Below are 17945 nucleotides of genomic sequence, written 5' to 3'. Positions count from 1 at the left end.
TGCTTCTCCTGACAGGTAAAGTGTCGGAGCGTTCTGGAACTCATGTGGAAATAACCTGCAGAAAACTCGGGATTCTCCTGTCCATGAAGAGCGACTGGTTCCTTCCTTTGAAAATCAATTTATCATGAATATCATACATAACCTGTAGAATGTGTTCTGGATTTTCAGGCACATAGTTATTAATTGAAAAGCACAAATAAAGACACTCCTGTTCAACGCAACGAGTGATTTGCTCAAATATGTACAGTGACACATGATGAGAAGTCTTGTTTTCTGAAAAATATGTATCATAAATAAGTAAGTTTATGTTTAATGTGTTTTTTTTTTAAATGGGGTCAGAAAAATAAACTTGTTTTTCCTCTGAATTAAGTGGATTTTTTCTTTAGAAGAATTTCTCCAGAAAACAAGCCTCTTATTTTATGTTATTTTGCATGTCTTTATTTAAGAATTTTAGATATTTCTGCAAGTGGGGTCAGAAAAATAAACTTATTTTCCCTTTGTATTAAATTTCTCTGAAAACAAGAGAAAAACATCTCAAGTAAATGTATCTTGATTTAAGAATTTAGATATTTGTACTGGAAACCTACTGTAAAAACTACTGTATGTCCTCTATAGGATTGTATTGTTCTAGTTTACTCTTCAAATTCAGTATTGTGGTATTGCAAACATTGTTGGTTTCAGTATATTAACTTGTTTTTTTCCCCCCTCATATACTGTATATATATATGCATGATAAATTTAACTGTAGTGCAACTTTTTGCATTCTGCATAACACGTGCTCGAATTGAGTTATGAAGTCAGTTTCTTTGTATAGTGCTTTTCACAATACACATTGTTTCCAAGCAGCTTATCCGTAATCACATATGCAAAATGTATTACAAACAACTCTTTACAGTTTGCACTGACATTGATTATAATGGTTGCTCAGTAACAGAGCTCTCTTGTTGTGTGCTGGTGTAGTTTGGTCATATTCACAGGTGCTGTATTATTATTCACAGCGGTAGTTAACAGTAAATTAAACACACTAAATAAACTTCAGTTAAGTAGAAGCAACCGTTCCAACCATATGCCGGAATGCCAATCCTTTTACCAGGATTACATTACTAAAAGGCTTAAAGTAAATGCAGTTAAAAGTAATTTATTTGTTTTTATCTCACTGTGCTGTTAGTAATTGATTACTTTTCTGCTTAAGATTCACATTGTCAGTTGCATTTTTTTGGTTTGTTGGCTTTCACTCAAATGAAGTCTTATGTTTTCTTCATTTGTCACTTTCTTAATCACAGGATCTCTAAAATCCTCACATAAAAAGAGTGTTGCGTAGGGCTGCGCAATTCATCAAAATAAAACCGGAATCATGATATGGATTATTGCGAATATACATTTAATTAAATAAATATATGTGTTGCGTATTTCAAAAAGTGTTAGCCATAATATTAGTACATTTTACATTTTTTTATATTAGTATTGTATATTTTATGTAATATTATTATCAACAACAAAAATAAAACTAAGTATATTCTTATATTATATTGCTTAAATATATTTTTTAAACATTTTACAGTAAATTATTACAATAGTAAAAGTATTCATTTTTATAGTATTGCTATTATTATTATATGATCCACAATAGTAATAATAATAAAATATATTATTATTATCTTTTTATATTATCTTTATGTTTTTATATTATATTATTTAAATACTTAATTTTTTTACAATAGTAATATTTCTTTTTTTTCTTATTTTTTATTTATTATTTTTATTTATTTATTATTATAGTATTGTTATTATATATTATTATATATATTATATTATATACAACAACAACAGCAATGATACAATGTATGATTATATTTTTATATTATATTTGTTTTATATTGCATTACTTAAATACTAAATTTTTATATTATAGTGAAATATTACAATAGTAATAGTACTTAATATTATAGTATTATTATTGTATTATCAATAATAATAATAATAATAAAACATTATCTTTTTATATATTTATATTTTGTATTTGTATTATATTACTTAAATACTTCGTTTTTTTACAATAGAGATAATTCTTATTTTTTCTTTAGTATTATTATATATTTTATGTATTATTATTATTATTATTAACACTTCTTTTTCTTTTTCTTCTTTATAGTGATTTTGATACATAATCACAAAATTGTTGCCGAATTGTGCAGCACTACAAACAAGCAAAGCAAACCAGGATGTTACATTTTAAATCCTAATTTTGATCAGAATAACTGTGTTGCATATAAAAAGCTTTTAAATAAGACTAACAGTTTTGTAGAACAGCAGTCTAAAGCCTCACATGACCTGTGTGTGTGTGTGTGTGTGTGTGTGTGTGTGTGTGATCCCCCTGCAGGTGTGGTGTGTGAGACTGACGTGGATGAGTGTGAGAGCGAGCCGTGTCGGAACGGTGCCCGGTGTGAGGATGGCATTAATGACTACATGTGTTACTGTCCTCCTCCTGCGCGGGACCAGTTGCCCTGGGGCGGCCGGGACTGTGACGTCGAACTGACCGGGTGTGTGAACGACCCCTGCCTGAACAGCGCCACCTGCTGGCCATCACTGCATGGAGAGGAGCACCGACACACCTGCACATGCCCTTCTGGTTATCATGGGGACCGATGCGAAACCTCCACCACCTTCTCCTTGACGGGTGGAGGTTATGTGGTCTTGGAGGTTTCACACAGTAACCGGAGTCGCCGGCATGCGGGATCACAGGCGCCGAGTGTCCAGATGAGGTTCAGGACGACTTTACCAGATGCAATCCTCCTCTACCGGGGAAGCCTAGAGCACTTCTTTACACTGGAGCTGAGAGGTGGGAATCTTCTCTCCAGAGCCGAATCTGTAGATTTAAAGCTTGCTGTGACGTTAACCGGGGAGTTCAGTGACGGCCTCTGGCATGAAGTCTCTGTTAGTGTGGATGAGAGACTCGTTCTGACCCTGATATCAGAAAACAAGACCGCCGAGGATGGAGGACACAACCAGCTTCTGTCCTTCCAGCCGAAGGGCTTGGAGAAGACACACATCGGAGGCGTTCCTCAGGAGTTCCTCAACAACACGGCGTCCGGGACGGGGTTCGTCGGGTGTTTGGAGGATCTGCGTGTAGATGCTGAGCTGGTTTTACCCAGAAGCCTCAGCTCTCAGTATGTGCAGATGGGCTGTGAGAGGAGCGAGCGGTGCCGTCCCGATCCCTGCTCTGAGCGAGGACACTGTGTGGATCTGTGGACCGACTACATGTGCCAATGCCACACGCCGTTTCACGGACACAACTGTTCAGAAGGTGAGCTGACTTTTAAATAACAGCTTGCCGTAATGAATTATTAAATTATGTGTCAATGATATGACTTTTAGATGTAAGCCTTAATTTGGTAAGCCTTAATTTAAGCCTTATTTGATGCCTCTATTTAATAAAAAAACAAATATATATTTATATACATACACTACACACACACACACGCTACTGTTTATGAATTTAATTTAAGAAGAATTTTTGTGTGTGAAAGTCTCTTCTGTTCACTAAAGCAAGGCTGCATTTATTTTTTTCAAAATACAGCAAAAACAGTAATATTGTGAAATATTTTGTACAATTTAAAATAACTAGAAAATCTTTTGTAACATTATACACGACCCTTCAAAAGTTTTTATTTTTTATTTTTTTACAGGATATCATTCTAATATGCTGATTTGCTTCTCAAGAAACATTATTATTATCATTGTTGAAAACAGTTTTTTTTTCAGGATTGTGTGATGAATAGAAAGTTCAAAAGAACTGCATTTATCTGAAATATAAAGCTTTTCAAACATTATAAATGACTTTACTGTCACTTTTGATCAATTTAATGCATCCTTGCTGAATAAAAGTATTCTGCTCACCAAGCCTGCATTTATTTGATGAAAAATACAGTAAAAACAGTAAAATTGTGAAATATTATAATAAAAAAAAACTGTTTTCTATATGAATAAATGCTAAACTGTAATTTATTTCTGTGATCAAAGCTGAATTTTCAGCATCATTACTCCAGTCTTCAGTGTCACATGATCCTTCAGAAATCATTCTAATATGATGATTTGTGGAAACCATTATACATTGCCACTCAAAAATGTGGTTTTAATGATATTTTAAAAGTAAAAATAGAAATGTATACATCAAATATGTTTAAAATTGACAGTAAATATGCTGCATTTATAATGTTCCTAAATTTTTCATATAAACACTGTTCCTTAAACTGGATTTTGTGAGGAAACTACAGGTTGTTTGTAAGTTGAGTAAAAACTAATTATTTACTAAATCATAGAAATATAAAATTGATTAAAAAAAATATTATATTGGTTTAACTGCATGTCCTGTGACCATTAACTAATATCACAGAACTATGAACATGCAAATATGTTGTTCACTTATTGAAATGTTAACTTAAAATAGTAAATATTTTAAATCAGAGGCTGACAAAAAAAGTTTCTCATCATTAATAACAAACAAGAATGAGAATGACCAAAACACTACTGTACAAACACATGGTAATGATAATTTGGCAGGACTGTGTTTCATAAGTCATTTTTCACACGTTAAAGCTGCAGTCTGTAGTTTTTCCTCTTTGTCGCCATCTCTGTTCGAAATCTGCAATTGCAGTTATTCGTGGAATTATCAACTTTACGTGGGTTGTGCCTCGGCACGGCACAGCGCGGATGAACCCGATGTTTAGAGGAGAATGTGCGGCTGTCAGTCGCCGCCGGTGTGGATCCTGGCGTTCGCAATCACAGATTCTACTTTTGGGAAGTATGATCAACATAAGATTTTCACCGGAAAATGTTCTGAACAAGTAACATCCACTTTTGTTCTGACCAACTAAGGGGGAAAAAAGCATTGCGGTAATTTGCGCTGATTAAATCTAACGATCGCTTATAATACCACATCAAACCATGTTAACTATACTTTGTTCTCAAATTGTTAATGTTAACAACATCAGCATTGCATGACTACATTTAATGCCCTTCCGATATTATCCTTGTTTTCGCACGGGCTGGTTGCAGTCTCTTTTATTCTGTAGCCGCTCCGAAGTCTTGTGCATTTTACAACGGGTGAACCTCCAGTTGGTGATTGTCGTTTGAACCTTTCTGGATCCGCCATCAAATTGATAAGTTTAATTATATCAAGTGCTGTGAGAAAAGTCTATAAATCTCCAGCATCCTCACACTCATAGACTAGCCAAGACTCTTCTTTATGTGGACAGATGTGACGTAATGACGCAAAGACATGCTCGAATTTCCCGCGGAAATCCACCAGTACCACTGGAGTTAAAAACATTATTACAAGCTTACCTTTTTGAGTCGAGCTACGGCAAGCAGAGAGTTTTGAACACTGGCTGGTTATGTACTTGCTCAAAAATGTATTTTGGATCATTTTTAACCCCAAAAAGTTACGGACTGCAGCTTTAAACAAATCTTAAGTCTCCTAAAGTAGGCCTTATCAACTATAAATTCTTGTTTTCTTATTTTTGAGGTGTACGTTTTCTCTCGTGATGCTTTTCACTAAAACTTTTAAGCGTTTTCCCCAACAGAGCACTCTTCATGGACGTTCAGTCACGAGCGCAACAGAAGCTTCGCTGCGTTCCCCATCCTCCAGAAGCACGACTCAAACCTGAGCGTGTCGCTGTGGCTCAGATCACGGCATTCGGACGGCCTGGTCTTTCAGCTCCAGCATGACAATCAAGCTTACTTCACTCTTTTTCTGAAAAATGGCTCAGTATATATTGCGATATACGGGTCCATCATAAACGCCTCCAGATTCCTAACCGATGGGGAGAAGGTCTTGGTGGCTATTAAAAAACAGCAAGGTGTTTTAGTGTTTAACGAAACGCAGCAGATTCCTGCCGGTCATGTTGATTTTGAGGTGGAGGCGGGAGATGTGGCGTATCTCGGTGGGCTTCCCGAAGGAGAAAACACTGCACAGTGGGGCGGATATTTCAAGGGTTGTTTGCAGGACGTCCGGATAGACGACACACAACTGTTCATGTACTCGGGGAGCATCAGCCAGAAACCACAGCATTCAAGCTACTTACCCAGAAACTCCTCGAATGTGCTGGAGGGGTGTGTGGGCGACCAGACGTGTAAGGTGAGACACTACCGTCCAAAAGTTTGGGATCAGTTTAAAGAAATGTATACTTTTATTCATCAAGGGTGCATTAAATTAATCAAAAGTGACAGTAAAGACATTTATAATATTTAAATTTAGTGAAGTGGAAAGAGAAAAACACTGCTAGCATGAATTAACATGTTTTAACATATTGCTAGCATGAATTAGCACATTGCTAGCATGTTTTAGTACATTGCTAACATCAATTAGCAAAATGTTAACATGTTTTAGCACATTGCTAGCATGAATTAGCATATTGCTAGCATGTTTTAGCACATTTCTAGCATTAATTAACATGTTGTTAACATGTTTTCACACATTTCACATGAATTAGAATGTTTTAGCAGATTGCTAGCATGAATTAGCATGTTGTTAACAAGTTTCCACACATTTAACATGAATAAGAATGTTTTAGCAGATTGCTAGCATGAATTAGCATGTTGTTAACATGTTTAACAGGTTGCTAACATGAATTAGCATGTTTTGGCTCATTTCCAACATGAATTAGCACGTTGTTGGCATGGTTAACACGTCGCTAGCATGATTTAGCATTTTAGTAGCATAACTTAACATGTTGGTTACATGTTTTAACACATTGTTAACATGAATTACCATGTTGCTAGCATGTTTTATCACATCGCTAACAGTAATCTCGAGCCAATAATATTGTTAACATTTGTCAAGCCAACATAATAAATGCTGTTCTTAATGAACTTTCTGTTCATCAAAGAAGACGGGAAAACACAATGCATCACAGTTTCAACAAAAGTATGTTTTTAACATTAATAGTAATAATAAATGTTTCTTGAGCAGCAAATCATCATATTAGAATGATTTCTGAAGGATCATGTGACACTGAAGACTGGAATAATGATGTAGAAAAGTCAGCTTTGATCACAGGAATAAATTACATTTTACTGTGTATTCACATAGAAAACAGCTTTTTTAAATTGTAATAATATTTCACTATTTTTACTGTATTTTTGATCACATAAATGCAGCCTTGGTGAACAGAAGATACTTCTTTCAAAAACAAATCTTTCCTACTGTACTAACTTCTGCTGAGAGTGTTACACGCTTTTCTGATGTTTGCTTTGACTCCTCAGATGTTGTACTATCACACATTGTGTTTGCAGATGAAGCCCTGTGAGAACGGAGGGAAATGCGGGGTCATCTGGAATGACTTTGTGTGCTCCTGTCCGCTGAACTTCTCTGGAAAGACGTGTGACACGCGTGTGTGGTGTGTGAGCGATCCGTGTGACTCCGGGACTCAGTGTGTGGATCTGCCTGATGGTTATGAGTGTGAGTATCTGACTGACTGAGCTTCAGTGTTCCCTGTTTTATTCTGTTTTTTTTTTTGTTTAACTAAACTCAGACGAAACCCAACAAGTCATATGAAAAAAGTAAACATTCACCCCTTATATTATGTTTCAGGTCAGTTTGACCCACAATGCATTTTCTGAGTTTGTTGGAAAATCTAGGATGTTTTCCTTGAAATCTTCTTGAACTTGACCCATACATTTAGTGGTTAAATGCACAGACCCAAACCTCAATATTTATGCATTTTGCAGACACTTTTATTTCAAGAAATGTATCTGCATTAAAGGTGTACATTTTTTTTATCTTGGCGTTTCTAGTGCAGTACTCTAATGTTAGAACTTCAGGAAAGCACATAAAAAAAAAGTAAATAAATATAGTTTTGTTTTTGTTTTTTCATTGTGTAATTTTTGGTTCATTGATTTGAATCCAATTGGATTCAATTTGAAAATATTACATAATTTCACCAGTATTCTGTCAAAATAAAAGCTTTATGATTTTAAATGTTAAACTTTGAGGGTTTCAAAGTATTGCGTCAAAGAATATTAACATATTGAGAGAATTTAAGACATAAATATTAGTATTTTAACTTTAATTTTTTTATTGAATCTTCATAGTTTATTGTAATTTATAAGAGTAATATATTTCTGGCATTTTTTTTGTTACAATAATAATAATAAAAACAACATTAACAGTTCAAATTGAAATATATGACAAAATAATAATTTAGTGGCTAGCATGTAATATTTAAACTTTTAGTGTAAAATACACATTTTAATATTAAGTACATTTTTATTGAATAGTCCGTTTTTTTTGTAATTTACAACAGTAATATTTTCTCTCATTTTTTATAATTAGAGTTAAAACTAATAATGCTAATAAAACAGTAAAAGTTCAAATAGAATTTTTTGTCAGTCATGTAGAATTTTAACTTGTAGTGTAAAAATATTTTTTTATATTATCACTTACATTTTTTATTGAATAGTACTTTTGAACTTTAATAGTACTTAAAATTAATTTTTTTATTGTAATTTACAACAGTGATATATATCTGTCATTTTTTTATAATTAGAGTTATAACTAATAATAATAATACAAATGGTAACAGTCTAAGTTGCAATATATGACAAAATAATCACAATTAATTTTTTTGGCAGTCATGTAGCCTTATATGAAAAATAGTTTTAAAATATAAACAATTAAAAATAAAACACTAGATAAAAAAGATCAGTTTACTTGCGCACCATGACCAACATCAGAGAACCGTGACCATGCAAATGTGTTGTTAAATGATTGACATTTCCAGTGTACGTCAAGTAAATAATTGGATTAGTTCAAGTAAGTGTTAACACACTTGTGACGCCCTGTGTTAACACACTCCTCCTCACTCCAGGTTTAGCCAACGCCACATTTGAGAGCAACGCTCTGAGATTCAGTGCCAACGGCTCCCTGTTGTCCCCGGTGATGCGGATCTCCATGGATCTGCGAACGCGCGAGGAGAACGGGACGCTGTTGCGCGCCTCGGACCGGCTGGAGTTCTTCTGCATGGGGCTTCTGAACTCCTCGCTGATCGTGAAGTTTCGTGAGGGTAACAGTCTGGATGTGCACGCTTTCACCAGCGACGTCCCCGTTTCGGATGGAGAATGGCATCAGGTGTTGCTCTACTCATCCGTCTCGAGGAACTCCACGTCCCGCTGGACGCTGACCGTGGACGGTCGGATATCGGGATCCAGTCTGGCGGCGTCTGGCAGCTTGGACTTCTTCAACTCCTCCACCGTGTGGCTGGCGGAGAACTACACCGGCTGTTTGGGAGAGGTGCGGATCGGTGGGGTTTATTTACCGTTTTCCGGACACCTGGAGAACGAGGCGCCGCAAACGTCCCAGTTCATCCGAGTTGGCGGGACGGCAGAGCCTCAGCTGGGATGCTCCGGCTCCCCCGTGTGTGTTTCCGAGCCTTGCCTGAACAACGGCTCCTGCACGGACCTCTTCAATCTCTTCGCCTGCACATGTGTCCCGGGATGGACGGGCGAACGCTGCGAGGAGAACGTGGACGAGTGTGTCCAACAGCCCTGTGTCTTCGGCGTGTGCCGGGATCTGCCCGGGGACTACGTGTGCGAGTGTCCTGATGGATACGCTGGGAAGAACTGCCAGGAGGAGGTGGACGGGTGCCAGGAGCATCGCTGTGAGAACGGAGGCTCGTGTGTGAAGACGGTCCTGGGATACACCTGCGTCTGTCCACCTGCTCACACGGGCCCGTCCTGCCAGTGAGTGATGTCTGCAGATGATGGGGCCCGGGGCCGGTTGCAGAAACAGCCATTATGTTAACACAGTGTCTAAAGTTCTAGCATGACCCACTAGCAGTCAGTCTGGGGCAGTCAGACAAAAGCAATCTTCCTTTTCGGAATCAAATTAGGCCAATCTACGTTTTTTTTATGTAACTGATTTTAAAAAGCTATGAACAGTCTTAGGCCGTGTGTCCATCAAAGCGTTTTTTTTTTACTGGTCGCCGAGAGTTGAAGAATGTTCAACTTTGGGTAAAACGCAGCGCTCATCACTGTCACTTTACCCAACCGTCCAATCACAGTGGAGGAGGGGCGGGACTAATACCACACCGACCAACCGCCACATTCTGCTTATACAACGTCAACAGACGACTACAACAAGCATAATAACAGAACAAAATCATTTAAAACAAGAGCCAGAGAAAATACGTTACAATGTATCGACATTTTAATATAGAATCAACACAGAAACAAACTATGTGTGAAATGAGATACTAGTAACACTTTCGCGGATATTCCGTATCATAACAAGCAAAGCGTCTCAACTGAAAAAAACGCAAAGGTGGCAAAACGCTCTCAAGCGCTCATAGCTAGGTGTTTTCAGCAGAGTGCCTAGCGTTTTCAGCGTTTTGGTGGACACACGGCCTTAAAGAGAAAAAATGGAAGTATAACTTGTAAGACTAGACTCAGAGGTTTATGCAACCGGCCCCTGATCTTTGAATGCTTACTTGTTTAGCTTGACACTTGGCTAATACACACACACACACACACACACACACACACACACACGTATATATATTGAAAGAAGTCTCTTCTGCTCACCAAGGCTGCATTTATTTTATCAAAAATACAGTACAAACAGTAATATTGTGAAATATAATTACAATTTTAAATAGCTGTTTTCTATGTGAATATATTGTTAAACTGTAATTTATTACTGTGATCAAAGCTGAATTTTCATCATCATTACTCCAGTCTTCAGTGTCACATGATCCTTCAGAAATCATTCTAATATGATGATTTGCTGCTTCTTATTATAGTTCTTATTAATATTTTGAATATAGTTTTTATTTTATATCTTCCATTTAATTTTACTTTTAGTTAAAGTTTTAGTAAGTTTATTATTTTGTAATTTTTATTAGTTTTTTTTCTCAAAAATAGTTTTAATTTTTTTATTTCAGTTTTAGTTTTAGGAGATCAAGTTAAACTTCCAGATTTTGAACGACATGAGAGCGAGTAATTGATGACAATTTTCAGTTTTGGGTGAAATATCACTTTAAGACTTTCGTTCATCTTTAAAACACAAATGAAGATATTATTTAAAAAGAAATTTCGGACTAAACCGCTCGATTAAGATTAGTTTTACAATCTCTCTGTAAGGGAAACGGGTACATTTAGCTCAAAGGGAATTATTAAATAATTTTATAGGGAATTTTGACATAATCACTTATTTTACGGCCGAACAAATGAATCGTCCTGCGCATTCAAGATCTTGACCAAAAATTGATGCACCTCTTAACATCACAACATTAATTTCCATCACAAGGTAAATGTTGTATTGTCAATGCAAGAGTCCAGCTCTCTGTAAAGTCTCCTCCAGCACATCACAAACACTTTCAGAGAATTTAGGAGACGATTCATGCTTCATGCTTCTCATAAACATTCTTTCACAATCTGAGTCTGATGAATCTTGACATTGTCATCCAGGAATATGACCATCATGTTTCCTCATACATGAGTGATTAAGCAATTAAAAGCTACACACTCCATCAATGACGGTTAGAAGAACTGTTGCCAAACATATAACAGGCTAATAATCACTGCAATATTGATCCGAACATAGACACTTAAGCTTTTGCCTATTTAAATCTTCATCGACTTGAATGATAACCCCGTTAGCGAGGCTTGAAAAGTCAAATGCGTTACTCTATTAATCAGCACTGCTGGAGGAACTTCAAGTTTGCTTAGAAGATTTGTGCCGAGTTTATCTGGGAACCAATTGATCCATATTCAAAGAAAAGGACACTGGTCTGATTGAGTTTAATATCTATAACGCCTTGTTGTATTTTCACATTATGGATTATGCACTCTCAGAAAAAAGGTACAAAAGCTGTGACTGCGGTGGAACCCTTTCGAATGCTGCATCTCTGTACCTAAAGTGTGCATATTAGTATCTCAGAGGTTCATATTGGTACCAATAGTGCACGTATTAGTACCTAAATGGTACATATTGGAACCTTTTGAAAGGGTACCGTCCCAGTGACAGATTTTGTACCATTTTTCCTGAGAGTGTGTCATTTCTTTTATTGATCATTGATAATTCAGTGTGTGTCATCAGATGGCGTCAGTGTGTTGTGGATTCAGACTGTGAGAATGGAGGCGTTTGCACTGAGGGATCCTGGGGAAGGAACTGTACCTGCAGACCAGGCTTCAGCGGAGAGAGGTGAGATCCTACACACACACACACACACACACACTTTCTTGTACATCTATCTTTATGAGGACATTCATTGACGCAAAGCAATCTCCAGCCGCTTACCCTAACCTTACCCATCACAACTAAGTGCCTAACCCGACCCCTGACCCTAAACCGACCCTTAACCTCATTATAACCTTATCCCTAAAACCAAGTCTTGACCCTCAAACAGGCCTCAAACAGGGGTCTCAGATAATGTCCTCACTTTACTCTCTTTGTCCTCACTCCAATGGTCTAAAACTCAAACTGGTCCTCACAAAGATAGTTGTACAAGTACACACACACGCACACGCACACGCACACTCACACACACACACTTACACACGCACGCACTCACACACACGCACTCACTCACACACACACACACACACACACACACACACACACACACACACACACTCATCATGTGCGGATTATTACGCCTAATGGACTTATGCTTTACCCAAACATGTCCCTGGATCAACACTCCTTTCAATGTATTCAAGGGACTTGTAAGAAGACGACTAGCGTTTGAAAGAATTATCGTTTCAGTGCCAACAAAGCAGTGCTATATTAAAATGTTACTGTTTTCTTCATAACTGATGTACTGTACGTTGCAGCATTGCCACCGTTAATGAACTGAACTGATCTTAATCTTGACACTGTTATCTTCTCTAGAGCTGCTGAATTGAGATTATTTCATAAATGATCAACTTTGGAACTTTGACACGTATTGAACTATATAAGTTGAGCAGAATAATGACACTATTGTCTTCTGTAGAGCTGAAATTTAATCCGTTCTATAATTTAAAAATGAATTTTGCAGCATTAATTTAGTTCATTGCCTATTTATTAATGTGAAGCTGCTTTGCAACAATCTGTATTGTATAAATACATGTGGTTTGTCTATTCATTAATATTTTGAATTGGCTTTTATTTTTATATTTTCACTTTTCATTTGAATTTTATTTTAATGTTTTTAGTAATTTTATTATACTTTTTGGTCATTTAAAAAAAAAACTATTTAGCTTAAAAAAATTATTTGTACCAAGTTTTGATCATTTTAGTACTTCAACTTCAACTTATTTATTTCAGTTTATAGGCAGCATTTCTAATTTTTTTTTCATTTATAGCCTATTTTATTTTATTCTTTTTTTTCATATTTAGCTTTAATCTATTTTTATTTCAGTTTTAGTTTTGTTATATTAATTACTTCAACTTATTTCAGTTTATAGGCATCATTTAAAATAAAAAAAATCTCATATATATATATATATTTTTTTATTATTATTTTTTTATTCCAGCTTTATTTCAATGAACAAAAATGACTTAATACTTGTAATCTTAGTAACAATAACAGTGCAACAGAGGATGTTTATTCAGAAACAAATCATGCTTATACAGGAAAAATATTGAATTTGCCAGATTCGCACACAAATGTCTGTCAACTTTGCTCTATATTGCAAAATATAAATGGTGCAACAATCTGCTTGTTTGCTCTGCATCTGTAATCAGGTTTATATAAGTCTACCGGAGAAAAAGCTGCTTTAGCTTTGATTCGTCACTTTAATAGTGGTATCTTTTAATGTAGATATACAATTCTTGGCACAAAAAAGCGGAAATGTGTAAACGATAGTTAGACTGAGGACTTTTTGTTTTCCAGATGTGAAGTGGATATAGATGAATGTGAGTCGGACCCGTGTCTTAATGGAGGCACGTGTGTGAACAGAGCCAATCACTACCTCTGTGAGTGTGTGTCGAACGTCAGCGGAGAAAACTGTGAGAACACGGTGAGATCTTGCTTCTCGTCGTTCAGCTGGTTAATGCTTCGGCCTTTTGTTTCATCCATCTTCTAGGGCCCTACCAAATCTGTTTGTCAATTTTCCCAAATTCTTTTTTTTTTCTGTTTACATTTTTCTGGATTAGTTTTTTTTCCCTTGTTAATATAACCATGCCTTATTAATTTAAATCTTGGAACATATACAATTTAACAACAATTTATTAAAAGTTTAACAAAAATGACTCTTTTAGGGCTCTATGAAATCGAAATAAAAACATTTCTGGATTAAATAAAAAAAAAATATTTTGAGTAAAAATTTCAGTTTTTCTGGGTTATAGTTTTTTCTGTTTTAATTTTTCGGTATTTCATTTTAATGGTTAAATAAAATTTTAGTAACGAATGCCGTTTAACAGCACTTTAATAAAAGTTTAACAAAAATTACATTTTAGGAAAAGTTTAACAAAACATTTTTTTATTTTTTTTATTTTTCAAATTCCATGTTTTCCATTCGATTTTTTCTTGATTTCATTTTAATGGAGTAATTACACTTTAAGTTTTTTTTAAATCAAACAGCATATCTAATCAATTGAATTCATAAAAGTGTAACAATTTAATATCATATTAAAAATATTTACAATAACAGGGCCCTAAGAAATATTGTATTTTTTCAGAAATTCGTTCTATTTTTGTGTGTATGATTCTGCGATTTTGTCCACATGTCCTGCAATGAGTGAATGCCAGGGCTGTAATGTTCTCCGTGTGCTCCTGTAGAAGCAGCTGCAGAAGGAGCACGAGCCGTGGCTGCTGGTGGCCGTCCCGCTGGCGTGTCTCGCTGTCCTGCTGGGAGCACTGGGATTGGTTTGCCTGGTTCTCACCACCCGGAAGAAACGCCAGTCTGAGGGAACGTACAGCCCCAGTCAACAGGAGGTCGCAGGAGCTCGGCTAGAGATGGGCAGCGTGCTCAAAGTGCCTCCAGAAGAAAGACTCATCTGACACGCATCTCACCCTCATCATGACATATGAGAGAGGCAAAGCCAACAGGAGTGGCTGTTATGAGTCGAGGCACGTTGAGCAAAGCTTCGTGTGCCTTCAGTGGAGGGATAGAGGAGAAAAACCTGGCGTTCTCCACTAAAAAGAAAGCAGTGGACTACTGTACTTCAGCTCGGGACATTATCATCTACAGCCAATGTGCACGGCAAAAAAAAGAGAGTTTTTGTCTTGCTTTCCTCTACAAATACCTAACTTGAGAGTTCCAGTTACTTGAGAAGAAAAATTACTTAATATCTGAAGTCTTTTTTACTGATAAAATTATCAAAATTAAGTAATTTTATGCTTAAATCAAGACAAGAAAAATCTGTCCATGAGATAAGAACAATAATCTTGTTTCAGGGTTTGGACGGTCGTGAAAAATCTGGCATAGAAGTGATAGATTTTTAAAATAGCAATTTCCAGGTCTGGAAACGGTTTGGAAAAACAAACAAACCCAGAAACTTATATTTTACATGAATACATAGACTTTCGTGGAATTTTAGGTCATGAATATTTGCCGAAAAGACTGTAGAAATCGTTTTAAGCACAAAATCTCAATTCATTTTGATGATTTTCTTCAGAAAGCAAGACTTAAAATCCAAGTCATTTTGCTTCTCAAGTTAATGTACTGAATCTTGATCTAAAAAAAATCTACATTTTTTGTATAAACCGAGAAATATAAACTGTGACCACTTTCCATACATAGAATCATTGTTTCATTCATAGTTTTCAGACTGATCCCAGGCCTGTCAATCCTCCGTGTCAAGCCACTAAAACTTAGATTATCTCTCTAAAGAAGAAAGACAAAGACGTGAACAAACACAGTTTCGGGCGCTTGCGATCCATATACAGCTAAAAACAGCGGGACAATCTAAAACACTTACCTTGAAGAGTGCTGAACGTGTCCTAATGTCCAAAGACTGCGATTTTTAAAAATCAAAGTCAATATACACGTTATTTATGATGCATTAAATTGCACATCAAGCATTTCTATGGGAATATGCTTAACATGCACGTTAGCGCATTGTGTTCATATTCTGGGTTTATCTGTTTGTCTGTACATTGTATGTTTTATTAATAAGGTTGTTCATAAACACATCTGTTGGCTTATATGTGACCCTGGATCACGTCACCAGTCACATGTCGCACGGGTATATTTGCGGCAATAGCCAACAATACACTGTATGGGTCAAAATTATCGATTTTTCTTTTATGCCAAAAACCATTAGGATATTAAGTAAAGATCATGTTCCATGAAGATATTTAGTAAATTTCCTACCGTAAATATATAAAACATGTATTTTTGTGAGTGAATGCAGCACAATCGCCAACATAAATGTACAACTTTAAAGGAGATTTTCTCAATGTTTCGATTTTTTTGCACCCTCAGATTCCAGATGTTCAAATAGTCGTATCTCAGCCAAATATTGTCATATCCTAACAAACCACACATCAATGGAAAGCTTATTTATTCCTGTATTCATCTCAATTGAAAAAAAATTACCCATGTGACTGGTTTTGTGGTCCAGGGTCACATATATAGAATGCATCATCATTATCAATCAAGGTCTTTTAATATCACTGTCTTACTACATTAGTACTTAGTACAAACCTGCTAAAAATAACATTACATGAAAACGTTTTGAAAACCAAGACGACGATATAAGTGTCTGTCTGTGATGTTTTCATGCCAGATGTTTTAGTTCTGCTCTGTGTTTCAGTGAGAATGATGGTTTGATGAGAACTACAGTTATCAGGGTTTCATTCACGGCACTTGTGTACAGTGTAGCTTGTGGATAAAGGTGTAAATACACTGATACTGTACCTAAATGTGGCCATCGTTTCATATTTTTCTTCCTCATGTGTAATGAAAAGCATCTATTTATGATAACATGATATAATTGAAAATGAGACACAAATACTAAAGCTGAAATGCTATATTTTATTAATGATTGTAAAGAAGAGAAAGATATTTTACACAAAGTCAACGCATTGCTGTCCAAAGCAGTTTGCATGTCAAAAAGGCCTTTTAAATACAGGCATGTGTTTTATATAATATAAAAATTGGTTGAAGCATACACTGTGTGCCTTGCTAATATACCCCAAAAATCAAGAATTTTGTTTTCAGAATCCACTTTTTTCCTCTTCATTTCCTTTAGCAAGGTTTTTATCAAATGTGTTTTGTGAGTAGTTTTGTTCTACACTGGACTGATGTTAGAGGAGTTAGTGACGCTGTAGAGAAGAAGTTTTCTGTATAAACACGGTCAGTATTTGGGTTCAAATCCACTTGATGTGTTTCCACTGGATTGACAGATACAGTATTGTGTGTCTCTGCTGTTACAGTATTACTGTGAGATGTGATGACTGTATTTGTATGTTTTTATATTATGTCGTGTCATTTACTGTTTCTTTCTACTTGATGTACATTTTTAAATCTATGATGAAACCATCATTTTATATTGTGACATTACTGAATGTTTGAGTGGCTGAAAAACACATCATCAAATTAAAAGTATTGTATGTCATTTTATTTCAGCTGAGCTCATTACCTTTTTTTTTTTTTTTTTTTGCTATATTAAATTTGATCATTTTTCATTCAATCTGTGATTCTTAATACATGTATGAAGGGAATAAGTAAAATGTAACTGTTCAATAAGGTTCTATTAATTAATGTTGGTTAATTGGCAGAAGAGCAACACAAGTATTTATTAACCTTTGTTAATGTTAGTTAAAAATACAGCTGTTCATTGCTAGTTCATGTCAGCTCAAGTCCATTAAATATTATCAGATACAACTTTTGATTTTGATTATGTAAGTAAATGTTGAATTTAACCAACGATCTCCACACATCAGATAATGAGTCACACATAACATTCCACAGAGAGAAACTCCCTTAAAGAAAACATTTGACACCTCCTCAACTCA

At 35.7% G+C, this 17945-nt stretch overlaps 1 protein-coding gene across 1 annotated transcript in view; it reads left to right on the top strand.

The window, feature by feature from the left end:
- crb2b (crumbs cell polarity complex component 2b) overlaps positions 1–17718 on the top strand; it is a 38666-nt gene extending 20948 nt beyond the window's left edge. The window contains exons 7-13 of the mRNA XM_084388602.1: positions 2381–3304; positions 5583–6136; positions 7294–7459; positions 8868–9738; positions 12095–12199; positions 13875–14001; positions 14763–17718. Of these exons, the coding sequence (XP_084244728.1) occupies positions 2381–3304; positions 5583–6136; positions 7294–7459; positions 8868–9738; positions 12095–12199; positions 13875–14001; positions 14763–14984 (2969 nt within the window). The 3' untranslated portion in view covers positions 14985–17718. The remainder of the gene's footprint in view (positions 1–2380; positions 3305–5582; positions 6137–7293; positions 7460–8867; positions 9739–12094; positions 12200–13874; positions 14002–14762) is intronic.
- Positions 17719–17945: the final 227 nt, after the last annotated feature.

The sequence above is a fragment of the Rutilus rutilus genome (genome assembly GCF_951802725.1).
Source record: "Rutilus rutilus genome assembly, chromosome: 19".
Taxonomy (NCBI): domain Eukaryota; kingdom Metazoa; phylum Chordata; class Actinopteri; order Cypriniformes; family Leuciscidae; genus Rutilus; species Rutilus rutilus.
This window is presented reverse-complemented; position numbering and strand designations above follow the sequence as displayed.